Raw genomic sequence first — 18395 nt, 5'->3', positions numbered from 1 at the left:
TGGCTCTTTATATAGGGCCTTTCTACTCTACCCGAGCAGCCAAAGTGCTTTATACAACATGTCTCGTTCACACAAGCACTTTTCCCCTTATTTCAGTGTTTTCTATCCAACATTCACACTCCAATGGATGCATCAGAGATCTACTTGGGGTTCAGTATCTTGCATCCAGGGATCAAACCACCAACCTTCCAATTAGTAGAGACCTGCTCTACCCTCTGAGCTGCAGCCACTCCCCAACTTTCAAGCTACCATTGAAAATTACAAATGTCCAAAAGCTTCATCAGTTCACCATGGTTAATAATCACAATTACATTTGTGTACTACATACTTCACTGACAGTGAGCTGGTGTTTGAGGTGAACCATTCCAGTTCATGGCAGATGTCCGAACTCAAAAGCTCAAAACAGTAAACAAAGTCTGCAGTTTGTTGTTTATTTTTCACAGTTTAGAAAAATCATCACAGTTTTCTTTGGATACATGATAAAATGGTAAAGAAAAGTTATTTTATTAAAATGAAGCAGACTTTTGCAAGTCTGCTTCATTTTAGTACAATATAGATTGTATTGTTTTTGCACGTCTTATCCACTGCAGATATGCAGCTGAGCTTCTTGGGGCTTAGACTCATGTCTATTCTTCTTCGTGCTTATGTGGATTCCCTCTGGTTACTCTGACTTCCTCCTATAGTCCTAACACATGCATGCTAAGTATAGTATAAAGGTATATAAAAGTCTTTTTTATGAAAATAAATAAAAAATTGAGATAAATTCAATGAAAATCAGATAGGATCAAACTGTCCCACTGACATCCTGAAATATGTACAAAAGTTTTCCAGATTCCATGAAATTCTCCCTGCTGCTTTGTTCTCGTGAGAACTGAATGAACCCAGAATCTCTGTTTCTTCCTTCACTTGTTTAGAAACATTACAACATTCTCATAATCACTTGATGTTGACTCCATTTTTGACTCCAACAATGTGACATAAAGGGTTCAAACTGACACCATAAGTGCATCTACTAAAAATCTTGGAGGAGTTCAAATCACAGTCACCTCCACCTCAAGATCAAGCTTAGAGGTCAAGTTTTGTGAAAATCTTATGAATGGCATAACTCAAGAAGGAAGTCACTTAGGATTTTCATATTTATACCAGGTTGAGGGTGAGCATTGGTGGCCACCAGTATTTGTGTGTGTGTGTGTGTGTGTGTATATATATATATATATATATATATATATATATTTTTTTTTTTTGTAGTGCATTTTGTGAGAATAAATTTTTCAATCATGTCTTAATTATTGTGAATCTTTTTAATTTTCTGCAATGTGCTCAGTGTTTAAAGGCCTTTATGCTTACAAAACCACAAAGTTATCTTTTGAGAATATGGTTAAGTTTAGGCAACAGCCTAAACTTAACCATATTCTCAAAGGATAACTTTGTGGTTTTGTTTGTGGCATTGGTTTGCTTCTACTTTCTAGAGGTTAAGCCATAGATTATATTTTGTTTTGTGTGTCTATTTTGTCTTCCTCGCTGTTGGGTAGCTAAGGTTGCCTATCTAGCTTTCTGAAAAAATCACATCAAAAATAGGATGAACGGGTAAATCAGTGTGTGGACTCTTCTGCTCTATGTAGTTGAGGCACATGGTACTGTGATAAGGTTCACGGAAACTGATGAGAATGGGTCGCAACCCTATAGCTAATTATTTATAATAAGCCCCACCTCTATTAAAGGTTGTCTGCCCCATATAGTATCTGTTTTTGGTGGCACTGCACAACACTGGGTGCACCCCGGACAGGTCATCAATCTGATGCAGGGGTAACATAGCAAAAAACTACCAACACAATTTTCTAGTTTCATCATGGCTAAATAGCAAAAAGAAACGTGCAAAAGCAAAATGCAAAGCTCACATCCCTACATGCACCATTTAAAGATATTTGAATCCAGAGCACAGTTGGAGGCAATCCAAAAACACCCCTGACATGTCAGTGTTGATTGCAGGAATGGTGAAGGCAGCGCCTAAAATAGAGAGATGACTCAGAGGAGAGGGGGACCCATCCGTCAGTCAGAGTTGTATTTTCATACTGTGTGACAACTAGCTTTTTAAATCTACCACCTGCACACCAAGATAATAAAGTCAAATTCCTGCCAGTATATGTATGTGTGAATTCATATTTCTGCAAATAAATCGCCCCTAACCTTCGCTTTCCTTCTGTGACCTTACAAAACACTTTGCAAAATTATCCTCATTAAACCATGAATAATTTAATTTTTGAAACTAACTGAGATGTACCTTTCTATTAAAAGCATTGCACTCTATGTGACACAGCTCGGTATGCACGCACGCACACACGCATGCACGCATGCACGCACGCACGCACGCACGCGCGCGCGCACGCACACACACACACACACACACACACACACACACACACACACACACACACACACACACACATACAGCATATGGAATGTCTCAGCCTTGGTGGATGTGAGGCCCGTTGCCAAATATTGATCAATTCATTGGCTTTGACTGCCAGCCACAGAGTGCAGAGCTGCAGCAGTATATTGACAGACCCGTTTTTACACTTCAGTGTTCAGTGAGGAACATTTATTAAACCTGCCACCCACAGCCTCCACGATTCACGACACACACACACACACACACACACACACACACACACACACACACACACACACACACACACACATGTGCGCCGGAGAATGCTTTTACGAGCCATGTGATTGCCCCGTAGGTAGGGATTGGAAGGCACGGTGAGTTCCTCATGCAGAGAGTCAAAATACACAAAGTGAATGTTCACCAGCAAACAGTCAGAGCAGAATATGGTAACAGGAAAAACACTTGAGTGCTGGGTTTACTGTGCGCTGGTTAGACATAGTCTATGGTGAAACATCACCCTATCAAGATTCAGATGGTCTAGATTAGAGTAACAGGAACATTAATACAGAAAGCATGATTAGATGTTCATCATTACTAGGAGATATTTTAATTTTCTTTTTACGTGGCTGACCTCACATCAAGGTCATCTTCTCTTGCAGAGTTTTTTTAGGTCACGCCATAGAAGTCTGATCATGTTCCTTGGTAAATGTGACTGTGCAATAGAGAGTAGTTGTCCTCCAGTTTGTTGAAAAACAAAAGAAAAATGTTCATTTCATCGTGAGGAAGTGAATGGACTTACAAGTTGTGCAATTAGGACAGTTGGTAAATGAAAATTGTGTGGTCATACCAAAAACTTCTCAATGAAGTTCTGCTATCACAGAATGCATGCACCATAGTTCAGGTCATGTCCAGTGAAGTCAATGTGCCATAATAACCATTGTATTAACGATAAATTTAATAACTCTGCATAGCAACAGTTACTCAAAAAACACTTTTTATCCATAACAAGAACAGCAAAGAAACTATACAACAGAAAATGCAAATGCTATTTATGCTCTCTTCATAACAATGATAAGAAAAAATAAACTGGGCCAATAAGACATGCTTGTTATTACAGGGATATACATGTTAATGTGATCCCCCCCTGCTTTGTATTTTGCCAGTTCTCTTATCTGGAGATCATACTTGGCAAATAACACTCTCAAGGAAAAGAGCACATACAGCACTATCTTTCTGTTGAACAAAACCCCCGTCTTAAAAGACGATTTGGCGAATACAAGATCATAAAATTATCTTTTTTTCGCTTGCTTCAAGGCCATATTTCACAGGACTGATTAGTTAGCAACATCCCTCTCGCCGGTAGGCTAAGTGATTTTTAGCCAATTACAAGTTGAACTCGGTGGGTGGGGTTGTTAGCTAAGATGCAATGATTAAGAAATGGCGCAACTGATGTGTCTATGCAAGCTAATTTGTGATATGCACTGGTAGATATTTAGTTTTTAATGCACCTTCTCTGTGCATGTTGTGCCATCAGTTAACCCTTCGCGTGCCAGCATGAGTGCCCAGGGTTGCCGGCCCCTGGTCTACAACACTTGAAATATAAATAGAAACGAGGTTGAAAAGACTACGAAAAAAATTATTTTAAAATCGGATAAAAGGCATTTCTGTTCAAGAAGTTGTTTTCTTTGTTGGGTAATAGGGTAACTATAACAGCACCACACAGGACAGGACAGGGCACGGTACCTCTCCATCATGGTGGCTGCCTCCTGCTCTCTTTTCCGTCTCTTTCTCTCAGCAATGCCTCGGAAAGCCCTGCCGGGACGTCAAAGCATTAAGTTGTTTTGTTTGGAAATATAGGTTTTCGTTTTAGCTTCGCCTGACAGCAACCAAGGATTTTTTTGTCTGAACCCAATCTGACCCAAGGGCTAAAAAGCTCTACTATTACTTGCTATATCTGGTGAGCTTAGAAATTAATGCAGCTTTTAAGTTGATGTTTGTTATAAACAAAACGAACTAAAATGCCACACAGTAACAAAAGGAAACTAAAAAGCCCATAGGGTCTAGTTGGGTTCGGGCATAAAGTTTAGTTAGGGTGGTATGGGAAGACACTAAAGGTGTCAAAGGTGAGAGGTTTGAAGTCCAGTAGGGTTAGTGAGAGTTTAGTTAGCTTTGGTGAGTAGTTAAAGTTAGCAGCACAGGGACATCTAATCCACCAAAGGCAGAGGACATTGAGGATAATTGCATGTACACTCACGCACACACACTCACAAACTACAACCACAATGTAGGAAAAGACACTGAGGGAACAAAAGACGACTTTATATTCATTTAAATATGAATGTTAAATTCTTTTTTGTGCAGCTTCAACAGCCATTATGGGATGTATTGGTTTTTTTCTTGGTTGGTGGGGTCGTATTATTTTGTGTAGGTCTCAAAAGGTCAGGCCTAATCAAGACTTTTAGAACTTGTTGCCCTGGCTGTCTTCTGACCAATTTATCTCATCTTTATGAAAAGCCTCTAGGAAAGACTAGCTATTTCCTGATAGCACAGAAACTCATTGTGTTCCCTTACTTGTAGGAGGTTGAAAGAGAACCCAGTTAAACTTCAGAAATGGATTATCAGACCAGTGCTGAGATGTGACATCCTCTGTTTCACATTTTGATGTACTGAGAAATATTTCTGCACCACAATTTTTGCAACACATTATTAACCATTCTGCCAAGTGTGTAACAGTATGCCTACACCGAGGTGCCTTTCCCAGTAGGGACAGTAATGGTTCTGACAGGGCGTCAGACATAATGAGAATCATCTGTGACAGCGTATGTCAAAAACAAAGTCCGGTCCTACGGTCTGGTTTTCACCAACGGACAGACAGACAGGCAGGCAGCTGATGAGCCCTGGGATGACAAAACATGAGGCTGAATTCACTGGAGTCTGATTATTATCCAAAAGCTCTCTGCATTGCTATTGCAGAATTTTTTCCCCTCGTGAATTCACTCACGTTTTGTTCCTTCTCACTGCAAAAACAAACAGGCTGGAAGAGATGTTTCCTTCAGCCTGTCCCTCCTTCCACCATCTGCTATCACAAGTATATTTAAAAGCTGACAGCCTACTTCCTCTATTGTGCGATAAAGCAATCCTTTAAATTTTCTGCCAAATTTATCAAGCAGCCAGCAGAGAGAGAAGAAGAAAAACAGATTTTTCACTGTCTTTGGCAGTAGGCACATGCGGTTTTATAGTTTCAAACAGTGGTTTACATAAGCTTAAGCCTGTGAAGTCTAAGCCATCAAAGGTGAAAACACTAAAAGCAAAAGTGACCTACATATTCTGAGTTAAGGTTTGGGTTATTTGCTGATGATGGTGACTTAGACCTTAGAGAGTTAAATATGAGAAGATAAGTTATAATACTAAAGATCTGAAGATATTAAAGTATTGAAACTTAAGCAGTACTGGGGGCGGCTTTATGTTTGCTGACAGCTAGATTGGTAGTTGCAAATGAGAGTTAGCAAACATTTGAAAAAGTGTATGATCTAGAATTTCATCATGTCTCACATGATGCATGGTCACCTTAAAAGTTTACCAAGAAACTTGGGAAAAATGTTGTTTCCAGAGTTTGATCAACCAAGTCCAGTAATCTAAGTTTAATAGGAGTTCCCAGTTTACCTTAATAGATGGAATCATTAGCAACCAAAAAGCCTTAGAGACTCTTGTTTATCTTTCTTTACAGTAAAGCCGTACAGTCTACTTTTGACACCAGCAAGAACGGATATCACATGTGTGATCAACCTTATTAAAAAAAAAAGACTAAAATTATCACCTGGTCGTTGATTGGTCACATTGCAGTTTAGATTACTGCTTGTTCAAACACATAATGTATGAAAACGCTCATGTCCCTTTATTAAATTCCTTTAAATTCCTTTAAAGATAAGTGATTCACAGTCACATCCCCTGTATGTAAGTAATGGTGTTAGATACTGACTAGACAACTGTTTTTGCAGAACATAGTGATGTGACCATAGATTGCTGGGGCCAGGAAAATAATTTTCCCAAAGAGAAATGAGAAACTGGGACTGCTACGGATATATTCAGTCCAATTCTGCTCAATAGTAATTTTATTGGAAATGTTATCCCTTTATAAACCACTAATGGTAATAGTAGATGTTACAAGTAGATCCTAATTGTGACCCCTTGGGAAAATCAAATGCCCACTCTTAGACTAGCTGGATGTTGCCACCAACCCTTCTTGTTTTTGAATTCCCATTTTTGAAGCCTCAAGCTGGGTCACCGAACTGTTCTCACCTTAACCTCTTTGAAACCACACATTATAATCTGGTTCTTACTCTGAAACCATCATCACAATATTTAAAAGCTGACAGCCTGCTAAAATACAGTTTACACTATCTTTTAGCAGGAGGCAGGTGTAGTTTCATAGAGTAAAAAAAAAAAAATCTTATAAAACAACCAAAGTGTTTTCGTGGAGATATGAATGTGACAGTATAGCTATGGAAGGGACAGGAAGCAAAATGTGCAAAGGACTGCACTGAGACATTACAAGAATGAAACAAAGGTTTCATTGGTGTTGTGAGGGACAAAAGAGGCAGGTGACGTGTGATTTAATCACATGATTTATAAAACACTGTAAAAACACGTCTGCTATTAGCTGTTCACTGCTTATAGCTAGTTAGCTATAGCTAACTTATCTCTGCAAGTTTTCTATAGTATTGTCTCCCCAAAAAAGCCTCCGCTGTGTTTTGTGAGCTATTTTTTTGTGAGCTTATGTTGTGTTTTTCCTTTTTCTTATGTGTTTTATTCAGCTTTTTTCTATTTGCCATTGTTTTCTTAAGTTGCTATGCATTTGACCTTTTAGGGTTGCTGTACGACTCAGACCTCAGAGGGTTAAACAGCATTACTAAGATTTATCTATAGACTTATGCACAAGAAAACAGCTTTGAGTTCATGGTTTTAGTTTTCAGACGTAACTTTGGTAGTCAAGTCACCACTGCTACACTGTCTTTATCAGAAATATATCAAAGGAGTTCATTTCAACAAAGAATTGTTGCTATTTAAATAATGCTTGGCATGACCTACTTTTCATTCCTACCAAACCTTCCTTGCCTTTAATCTTACATCCACATATTGACATCCCATCCAGCAGACATCGAGGTTGGGGGAATAAGGACACAGTAGACTGACTAGCACAAAGCCACATGAGGAACAGAGTTCAATGCGAGTTACCTAACTGGCATAGCAAGAAAAAAAGAAAAAGCAACAAGGAAGAACAGTGGGGGTGTTTGAAAGATTTACTCACGATATTCTACAGTCGTGGTTTGGAAGGCCGCCACACAGTGTGGAGAGGAAGAAGAGGAGACAAAAATGAAAGAGAAGTTAGCAATAGGGCCAGCCAAATACTCCACATACCCAAATTTTGGAGTGAGATTTATGTTCCAGTTCTCATTTTCAGGAGAGACAAAATGGAAGAATCCTACCTATAAATAAGTGAGCAGGGACTGGGATTCAAATATGACATGCACATTGAAAGAAGTGAGGAAGAGGAGATGATGACTGATGAAATATGTACATGTATGTACATCTAAAGTGTACCAAAATATCTCACCAGTTGGTTCTCAAGGACTGGCTATAACCAAACACTTAGTTTAATGTGTAGTCAATAATGTGTAGTCAGTTAAACTGTGATATATCCATCATTCAGCCTGCCATTTAAATCAAAAGCGAGAGTCAGACCCATATATCAGTTTGACTCTAATACGGACACAGGCAGTCGGAAACAGATGGGGAAAGGAAGGTGAGACATATGGATAGCAAAGAGGGAGTGTGGGAGAGAAGAAGGGAAAAAAAGATCATGGTGGGTGCGCTTTGTCTGTTTGAGAGTCATAATTATAAGGTCAGGGTGATAGGTGATAATTAACCTGTCAGCAAGACTGGAACGGAGTTGTGTGTCTGCGTGTATGTGTGTCTTGGTTAAGGCACGTACACGATCTAGACCAACACATTTCCAGCTTTCTAAATGTGTTGATTTCAAAGACTCTTGGCTGCTCAATTTAGAGGAACAAGTACTATGCACAACACTGGAAACAGGTGCGTTCCATTCAGCTGGTATCATTGTTTACTGGGACACTTGTTGGACCATGTTGTTAAAATTACTAAACTGTGCTTCTACCAGTACAGATCTAAAACATCCAGTTTTTTTATGGGCAACTGCTTATTTCTAAAAAAAATGTCAAAGTGGCTTCCTATATTAATAAAACCAACGAGCATAAAGGTGTGAAAGCTCATTAAGACTTTGTATTAGAATGTTACATTTGTCTCTTGGAAGGAAAAGACTGGGGCCGTATCCTGCCAACATGGCAGCGAGATGCTGTGATGCACAGAGTGGGAGTGAAGGTGGATTTCCATGCCATACTCACGCCTGCATGGTGGTGGTGGCTGTCTGAAAGCTGAACATATTCTCTTTGGGGAACCAGCTGTTAGGATTGTCCTCTGCAAACACAAATAAGAAAAGGAAGGTGTGTGTCAGTGAGCATTACATTCAAACACAGGCCTTACAAATAGCAGTGGAGGTGAATAAAAACATGGTGAGAACGTGTTTAAATTTAGGCTCAGTTTGTTTATTCGTTTAAACCTTCACATTTAGTTTTATACCCCTGTCATCTGTAGATGCTCTGTCCTCGCTGTACATTCTCTCCAGTTTTTTGCGTTGCTTCCCTCCATCTCGGGGTGAGGTATCTAGGTCCAGGGAGCGCTGACTTTGGCATGGAGCCCGAATGCAGGCAACGCAGTCTGGGGTGTAGTCATCCCGCGACCCACCTCTCCTCATTCCCCAATCACGAATGTTGCCAGCGCTACCTGAGCTCTGCAGCGGCTGCGATGATGACGTTGGGCCTCCGTGATGCTGCTGGGCATGATGTTGGTTACTGCGGTGATGGCTGCTACGGTGATGGCTGCCACGGGCAGCTGAGGCGGTTGGTTGGCTGGTGCAGGATAGGCCATGACTGGCAGCAGAAGTGCTCTGTGAGAGAGGCTGCTCCCGGGAGCCCTTCAGCACCTCCAACTCCAGGCTCTCCTCACTGCCACGGCCCCCGAGGGTCATCCCGCCTTCCCTGGTGATTGTGTACACCCTAGCTGGCTTCACAGCAACAGGCCCCTGTGAACCCCTGGCAGCAGGTGGGTCCTCTATGGAAAGACTGCGTTCGGCAGAGAGTCGCCGTTTGGAGGGGCCAAGTGATGCTTGAGCCTGGAGAGTGTTGACTTGAGATTGAGACTGTGGGTTAGTGCTGGGATTAGACTGGCTGGACTGGGCGGGTTTAGCTATGGATAAACAACGGCTCTGTGGTGGCAGATTGTTGTTATGCAAGTGACTGACGTCTGGAGAGTCCTGGCCAGAGAAAGTTTCAGACAGTAGATGATCTGGGGATAAAGAGAAAGGGGATGAAGCAAAATTAACAAGAAAACATAGCAAGTGAGAGATAAATCATGCTGTCTGTTTTCTATATAGCTTTCATAAACGGACATCAGATAAATGCTTTCTATGTAAATAGAGTTAACAGGGAGCTTGCTTGTGTCTCTTTGGGATTTGTAGCTCTGGCAGCAGAGTGGTAAACATTTACTAGCTGCAAAGCTTTTGTGAGCACATGAGGAAAATAGAGAGGTGGCATAGTGATGGAAAAAAAACAAATAGCGGAAAGATGAAAGATTCAGAAATGGATGAGCCGGTACAGTCCAAGAAGCCCAGTTGTCCTGTAGGATCATGAAGGATGAATAGTTCTTCTCACTGTATAAATGGTTGCAATGCTGCAGGCTTGAAAGCAAGTGTAATCTGATGGGACTTGCTAGTTTTTCATTTTGTGTGTCCTGTGGATAAATAAGTATGGGTATAGTGATAATTTCCCGATGCCTTTAATTTAGTTTTATCTCCTTATAACGATGTTCATTTTTTTAACAAATATTTTTAATAATCATTGTCTTTCTATTTTAGACAATGTTTGTCCTGTCTAAACAAGACTAGCTCCGGTTTCAAAGTCGTCTCCCTGGATAAATGACACCATTCGCCTCTCAAAGCGTTGCCGCTGTAAGGTTGAGCGTTTTGCATGTCCATCTCCTTCATTTAAAGGACCTTTTAGTCCCTTTTAACACTTCACTTCGAGATGCGAGGGCTGCGTATTTCTCAGACTTAGTGTCTAAGAGCAGAGGTAACCTTCTATCTATGGTACTATTCAACACCATTAGTGATATTGTTACTCCTGCTCCACCTGCTGTCCCAAATTCATCAAATGAAGATTGTGAAAAATTTCTTTCTTTCTTCGTTGAAAATGTCAGTAACGTGAGGAACAATATCTCTCCTTCTGTGTCTCTCTTATCTGCTCCAACTCAAGCTAGGCCTGTAATTTTAGGAAGATTTTTACCTGTGTCCTTACCAGAGCTGTTATAGTTAGTTAATTCGATGAAAGCGTCCTCCTGCTCTCTGGATATTTTACCTGGATTTTTATTTAAAAATGTCTTTTTGGTCTATTGGTCCCTGTGTGCTCACAATTATCAATACCTCACTGGTTTCTGGTCAGGTCCCTGTTTATTGTAAGAATGCTGTCATTCACCCACTGTTAAAAAAACCTAAGCTTGATGCTTCTCTTCTTAGTAGCTACAGACCAATTTCAAAATTACCGTTCATTGCTAAGATTTTAGAAAAGCTTATAGCTGTTCTAGAATACAGCATTCTGGATAAATTCCAATCTGGCTTTCGTAGAGCTCACTCTACTGAAACTACACTTCTTAGAGTCTCCAACGACATTTTGATGAGATGTGATGCAGGAGAATGCTCCGTTCTGTTGATGTTGGACCTGACCTCCGCCTTTGATACTGTGGACCATCATATTCTGCTAGATAGGCTGAGACACTGGGCGGGTATATCAGGGGCTGCTTTGGCCTGGTTTGAATCCTATTTGCATGAACGATCCTTTTCTGCGGCTACCTTTAAGTACAGTTCCTCTTCTACTTTTCTTGCCTATGGTGTGCCACAAGGTTCAGTTTTGGGGCCTTTATTGTTCTTGCTGTATTTACTTCCTCTTCAACACTTATTGAGCACTTTTAAGGACATTTCGTATCACTGCTATGCAGATGATATTCAGTTATATATCTCCTTTAAGCCCCATGATGTTTCCAAGCTACAGATTTTGCATAAGTGCATAGACTCCATTAGAGGTTGGATGGCTGTAAACTTTCTTCAACTAAATGAGGAGAAGACTGAAGTCCTTGTTTGTGCTCCTAAACATTTTGTACCTAGTGTTATGGAAAACTTGGGTCCACTTGCTACATTTGCCAAACCGTCTATCAGGAACCTTGGTGTTACTATTGACTCAGGTCTGACTTTGGATGCCCATGTAAAATCTCTGGTTCGCTCCTGTTTTTATCACTTGAGAAACACTGCTAAGCTGAGTCCCATTGTATCGCGCTCCAAATTAGAAATTGTCATTCATGCATTTGTTTCATCTCGTCTGGATTATTGTAATTTTTTGCTTAGTTGTTTATGTAAAGCCTCTTTGGAGCATCTGCAAGTTGTTCAGAACGCTGCTGCAAAGCTTCTGACCAAGTCCTCCAAGTACTCCCATGTCACACCCCTGCTGATTCAGCTGCACTGGCTCCCCGATAAATTCAGAATCCACTTTAAGGTTTTGACCTTGACTTTCAGGGCTCTGCATAGACAAACGCCAACATATATAGTGCAGAATTATTAGGCAAATGAGTATTTTGTCCACATTATCCTCTTCATGCATGTTGTCTTACTCCAAGCTGTATAGGCTCGAAAGCCTACTACCAATTAAGCATATTAAGTGATGTGCATCGCTGTAATGAGAAGGGGTGTGGTCTAATGACATCAACACCCTATATCAGGTGTGCATAATTATTAGGCAACGTCCTTCCCTTTGGCAAAATGGGTCAAAAGAAGGACTTGACAGGCTCAGAAAAGTCAAAAATAGTGAGATATCTTGCAGACGGATGCAGCAATCTCAAAATTGCAAAGCTTCTGAAGCGTGATCATCGAACAATCAAGCGTTTCATTCAAAATAGTCAACAGGGTCGCAAGAAGCGTGTGGAAAAACCAAGGCGCAAAATAACTGCCCATGAACTGAGAAAAGTCAAGCGTGCAGCTGCCAAGATGCCACTTGCCACCAGTTTGGCCATATTTCAGAGCTGCAACATCACTGGAGTGCCCAAAAGCACAAGGTGTGCAATACTCAGAGACATGGCCAAGGTAAGAAAGGCTGAAAGACGACCACCACTGAACAAGACACACAAGCTGAAACGTCGAGACTGGGCCAAGAAATATCTCAAGACTGATTTTTCTAAGGTTTTATGGACTGATGAAATGAGAGTGAGTCTTGATGGGCCAGATGGATGGGCCCGTGGCTGGATTGGTAAAGGGCAGAGAGCTCCAGTCTGACTCAGACGCCAGCAAGGTGGAGGTGGAGTACTGGTTTGGGCTGGTATCATCAAAGATGAGCTTGTGGGGCCTTTTCGGGTTGAGGATGAAGTCAAGCTCAACTCCCAGTCCTACTGCCAGTTCCTGGAAGACACCTTCTTCAAGCAGTGGTACAGGAAGAAGTCTGCATCCTTCAAGAAAAACATGATTTTCATGCAGGACAATGCTCCATCACACGCGTCCAAGTACTCCACAGCATGGCTGGCAAGAAAGGGTATAAAAGAAGAAAAACTAATGACATGGCCACCTTGTTCACCTGATCGGAACCCCATTGAGAACCTGTGGTCCATCATCAAATGTGAGATTTACAAGGAGGGAAAACAGTACACCTCTCTGAACAGTGTCTGGGAGGCTGTGGTTGCTGCTGCACGCAATGTTGATGGTGAACAGATCAAAACACTGACAGAATCCATGGATGGCAGGCTTTTGAGTGTCCTTGCAAAGAAAGGTGGCTATATTGGTCGCTGATTTGTTTTTGTTTTGTTTTTGAATGTCAGAAATGTATATTTGTGAATGTGGAGATGTTATATTGGTTTCACTGGTAAAAATAAATAATTGAAATGGGTATATATTTGTTTTTTGTTAAGTTGCCTAATAATTATGCACAGTAATAGTCACCTGCACACACAGATATCCCCCTAAAATAGCTAAAACTAAAAACAAACTAAAAACTACTTCCAAAAACATTCAGCTTTGATATTAATGTGTTTTTTGGGTTCATTGAGAACATGGTTGTTGTTCAATAATAAAATTATTCCTCAAAAATACAACTTGCCTAATAATTCTGCACTCCCTGTATAAGTGAACTTTTACATCCATACATTACCAGCAGGTCCCTGAGGTAATGTGACTAGGGCTTGCTGGTTATCCTACACATGAGGCTGAAAACAAAAGGCAACAAAGCTTTTGTAACTGTGGCCCCCAGATTGTGGAACTCTCTCCCTTTGAGCCTGAGATCTGTGGACTCCGTGGTCGCTTTTAAAAAACAGCTAAAGACTCATCTTTTTAAACTTGCTTTTGGTTGATTTTTATTTTTAGGTTTTAGCTTCTGTGAAGCACTTTTTGATTTTTATCTTGAAAGGTGCTTTATAAATAAAATTTTACTGTACTTTACTTACTAAGTTATACTGAAGAAAAACTGAGTGGAAAGCAAACAGATTTGTAAGATTCCCTTTTATAAAGTTGAAATCATACACAGAAAAGCGATATTGCAAAGGTAGGGGAAAGGGAAGTGCTAGTTAGTCACAACAGCTTTTCCAGGATATAATTAAACTGAGCATAGTATTAGACTGAGTAGGTTACTAAGTTAGGCTCAACCACAATCCCAGTAGGTAAGCTGGTCTCAGTGCATCTGATAGCTCGCTTGATACCCTTCCAGACCCTTCCCAATTGGCAAGCACACAATCCTGTTTTAGCCTGCCCACAGATGCTGCGTATCTGCAGGCCACTTTGCACCTAACTTCAGCCCCATCTCAATTGTCATGTTTTCTGCTACTTTATGTATTCCACATATTTGCACTAAAAAGAGCATGCTAACAAATATAAATTACTACTGAAAATATAAATCCTCAATTACATTACCAATTCAGTTTTGTTTTTTCATAATCAGTTTACAAAAATAGTCATCTTACAGTGCTTTACATGTTAAAGTAAAAACCCTACAATATGATAATCCTCTATGAACAGCACTTGCCAACAGCAGGGGGGAAGAACTTGCAGATATATCAGTAATCTGCAACATTAAGATATCCTGCTTAGAATTGTTGAGGTATGGACTTTAGAAGACCTTGGATGGTGTCCTGTAGTATCAGGATTCACAACGGAATCGAGCAGCAGGATAGAGCAATCTGGAGTCAGTTCTCTGTCAAGTTCCTTATGCCATACCATACATGTCCTTCAAGAAGCCACTGCCATCAAGGAACACTGATGCCTTGAACTTGTCCACATGGTCTGCAGCCACTTCTGGTAAGCTTTAACCACTGCATTCTGGGAACCACCCACAATACGTGCTGATTTTCTGAACCAGTCACCCTGCTCTCACAGGTTGGCCCCTGTCAAAATTGTTCAGAGCCTTACACTTGCCCAATTTCCAATTCCAATTTTTCAGCACTTACCAGGTGACAGTATAGTTCGCTGCAGCTGATTTTAGGGTGATCAAATACTTATGGTTTTGGGGATAACCTGTGAAACATTGCTGTTGTGGTGTGACTGCACCCTGAAGCTGAGCGTTTATTACATAAACATCAGCATTTTTAAAATATTTTAATAACTGATTATCCGACATGTCACAGGCCAATATTTCACACAGAAATATTTTAAGGTATTTTTGGGAGTAGGAAATACGTGTGAAGCCGGAGAAACTGATATTTCCGACTAAATACTATATTGCTCTAATACTGATATAGTATTGTTGTAGGACTACTAAGTGTGCCACCTACCTGCTCCGTTGCGGTTCTCTGGATTGGTATTGGACAGGTATTCTCCAAATGCTCTGGCTGCTCTGTAGAGACACAAGTGCAAGACTTCACTCTGAGCTATTTTGCACAACTGTTGCTGTCAAACATAGCAAAGTGACTCACAAACATTTCACAGGATTCTCTCCACCTAAACAGGCTGTCTGAGCTTTTTCTCTCTAAGGCCCTCTTCACTGCAAGTAGGTTACATCACCACAGCACTCTGTGAGAGGAGCTGTTAATGTCCTGAATCCATACTCGCTATCTGCCATCACTCAACACAGTTACAGGCTGATCTTGGCTAAAGTCGGGAAGGGAAAAAGAATGAAAGCTTTCTATTACATATTTTTATAGCTTACTAAAATATTGAAATGGAAATGAACTGACATTTATACGAAGATTTTCCAATTTTAATAACCATTTTAATTGCTTTCATATCCTTTCGGTGGTCAGTGGCTCAATATGTCTTATATATCAATATGATTGATTCATGTAAGTAACTACTTTAGTATTTTTCTCACACATTACGTTCACTTTCTATTTTATTATAATTATGTTACATGAAAATAAGTGAAATATATAAAGATTTAAAGACAAACAAATTCATAAATTTGCTCTAGTTTTCTTTCATGACAAAGCTTATCCATCTCCCCTGCCCTACACAGAGGACGGTGTCGTTGCTTTTGCCATCCAGAAAAACAGGAAATAAATTCAATCATGTGTATGGCATAAAACATCCATATGGCAGGAACATTGAGGAATGTTCCTGCCATACATATATAGCTGAGTGTGGGTGGGTCTGCAGAAGAGAAAAAGTCACAGCAGTTCAATCTACTACCTCTGAAATGAGGAACAGTCTTGATTGAGTGCAATTAGCTCACTAACCATATCTATGATTCAAAAGGCCTTCATGCCTTGCTAATTAAAAAAGAAAAGAAAAGAAACTCTTATTCTAGCAAATAATGGGGTCAGTCAACCTTTGTACTGTATAAATTAACTTATCCTTTATTAATCCCCACAGGGAAATTCACTCTCTGTATTTAACACATCCTCAGAATTAGCTGTGGGAAACATGCAGGACCCAGGGACCAATGCCACCTCTACGGTCAAGGACACCTTTATACGGCATGTTTTTTTTAATGATGGGAGAGATCACAAATCCTCAAGGAAATCTGTGCAAGCATAGGGACAACATGTAAACTTCACATTGAAAGGGTCTTGGCCAGTGTTTAACCTCAGGTGTCTTTTGCTGTGCAAACCACTGAGCCACCATCTTGTCAGCATACTTTCTGTATGTAGGGTATATTGTACACAAGGATATGCAGTGCATCATGTCACACATTTTGCCATGCTTACAGCCTTATTCAAAAACAGTTACATTCATTTTTCATTTTAAAATCTACACACAAAACCCCATAATGACAATAAAAAAGTGGGCTGAAATGTGTAATATGAATGCTAATGCATAGAAGCATTCAGTCGTTGCTCAGTACTTTATCGAAGTACTTTGACAGCAATTACAGCCTCAAGCCTTTCTGTATGATACAAACTAGGCACATCCATTTTCAGGCAGTTTTTCCCATTCTTCTTTGCAGAACCTCTCAAGCTTCATCAACTTGGATGGGGAGGGTCAGTGCACAGCCATTTTCAGATTTCTCCATAGATGTTCAGTTGGCTTCCACTCTGGGTCTGGCTGAAGCGACTCAAGGACATTGACAGAGTTTTCCCGAAACCACTACTTTGTTATCTTGGCTGTGTGTTTAGGGTCGTCGTCCTTTTGGTGCTCTGAAACAGATTATCATCAAGGATGTCTCCGTACATTGCTTGCATTCAGTTCCAGTTCCCACAGCCAAAAAACGTCTCCACAGTACACCAGCACAATGCTTCACTATATGGTATGTATTAACCTGTTTGGCTTGAAATTCCTTTGTTTGAGGATAAGTCACACAATTATTCATAGTTTAAACTGAAAATACACTAGCGTTAACAACTCTATTGCCAAGAGAAGATTGCTAGTTCCACCTGCAGTAATTTATATACGGTGGTATAACTCTTTACTGAGACTTTCCCACCTTCAGTGTGCAATAATGGAACGTAAAAGGCATGAAGAGCAAAACCCATCACAGAACAGAGCAGGCAACGAAGACAACCCAAAGGACTGATTTAGTCTAACACAGCAGGAAGGAGTGGGTTCATCAAAGTATTTTATGTGATATAATATATTTTTTAAAAAGAATACTGCACCTTTATTTTCAGCTTTGCATATTTTTTCACTATTTGTGCTTTACAAATGTAAAGCAACATCATTTGTCTTTTTAGACATATAACTACTTAAATGATACCAAAAATTTGTGTGGACTGTGAAATTACAGATTATAATGTTATATTTTTGTATTGACATTTTATATCTTTAGAAGACGGGGAAAAAAAGAAAAAGGAAAGAGTCAGGGAGAGGTCTGTATCTTTCCACAATAAAACATCCACAACAACAAATCCTACACTGATTATGTCAGATACAGGGAGGAAGCATTGGGGTAGAGGTGGGTTGCAGAGTGGTTTGCAGATGCTCTGTAATGTGTGATTACACATTAGAGATTTGCCAGCTGGATAGAAGACAATCAACTGAGGCATCAGGTGATGCATGCTTGAACAAAGATGGCTTGATCTGCCAGTATTGGAACTGAGCTAGATTTAATGGCCTACCTGAGCTATTGCTATGGTCAATTTAAAAAGAAGAAGAAGAAAAAGTCTTCACTTCAGCTATATGTTTCAATCATAATATCCTGCAAGCAAGTGAGACTCTTAGTTGGTGCATACACAGTAAGATCAGCAGTTGTTCTATAATGTAAAACACCCACATACAAATACAATATGATAACAATCTTATAAAAGATATAGGCTACCCTCAAACACACCTATAAAGAAGCAACACAGCCTATAATCACTCTCCTCCCACTCACTCCGACCTGGCATTCCTGCCATCTGCAAACACAGATACACACACCAGGTCTCCCATGCTCAGAGTCTCCATGTGGAACAGCAGGCAGAGAAATAAATAGGG

At 40.2% G+C, this 18395-nt stretch overlaps 1 protein-coding gene across 1 annotated transcript in view; it reads right to left on the bottom strand.

Moving 5' to 3' along the window:
• Window positions 1-18395, bottom strand: part of nsmfb (NMDA receptor synaptonuclear signaling and neuronal migration factor b) — a 68176-nt gene that overhangs the window by 35026 nt on the left and 14755 nt on the right. The window contains exons 2-6 of the mRNA XM_026186942.2: window positions 15320-15381; window positions 9050-9814; window positions 8815-8887; window positions 7698-7703; window positions 4133-4201 (exon numbers count right to left, since the gene is read on the bottom strand). Coding sequence (XP_026042727.1) covers window positions 4133-4201; window positions 7698-7703; window positions 8815-8887; window positions 9050-9814; window positions 15320-15381 — 975 coding nt within the window. The remainder of the gene's footprint in view (window positions 1-4132; window positions 4202-7697; window positions 7704-8814; window positions 8888-9049; window positions 9815-15319; window positions 15382-18395) is intronic.

Source organism: Astatotilapia calliptera, chromosome 12, assembly GCF_964374335.1.
Source record: "Astatotilapia calliptera chromosome 12, fAstCal68.1, whole genome shotgun sequence".
NCBI classification, from domain to species: domain Eukaryota; kingdom Metazoa; phylum Chordata; class Actinopteri; order Cichliformes; family Cichlidae; genus Astatotilapia; species Astatotilapia calliptera.
The sequence above is the reverse complement of the archived record's forward strand: the minus strand, read 5'-3'. Positions and strand labels throughout refer to the sequence as shown.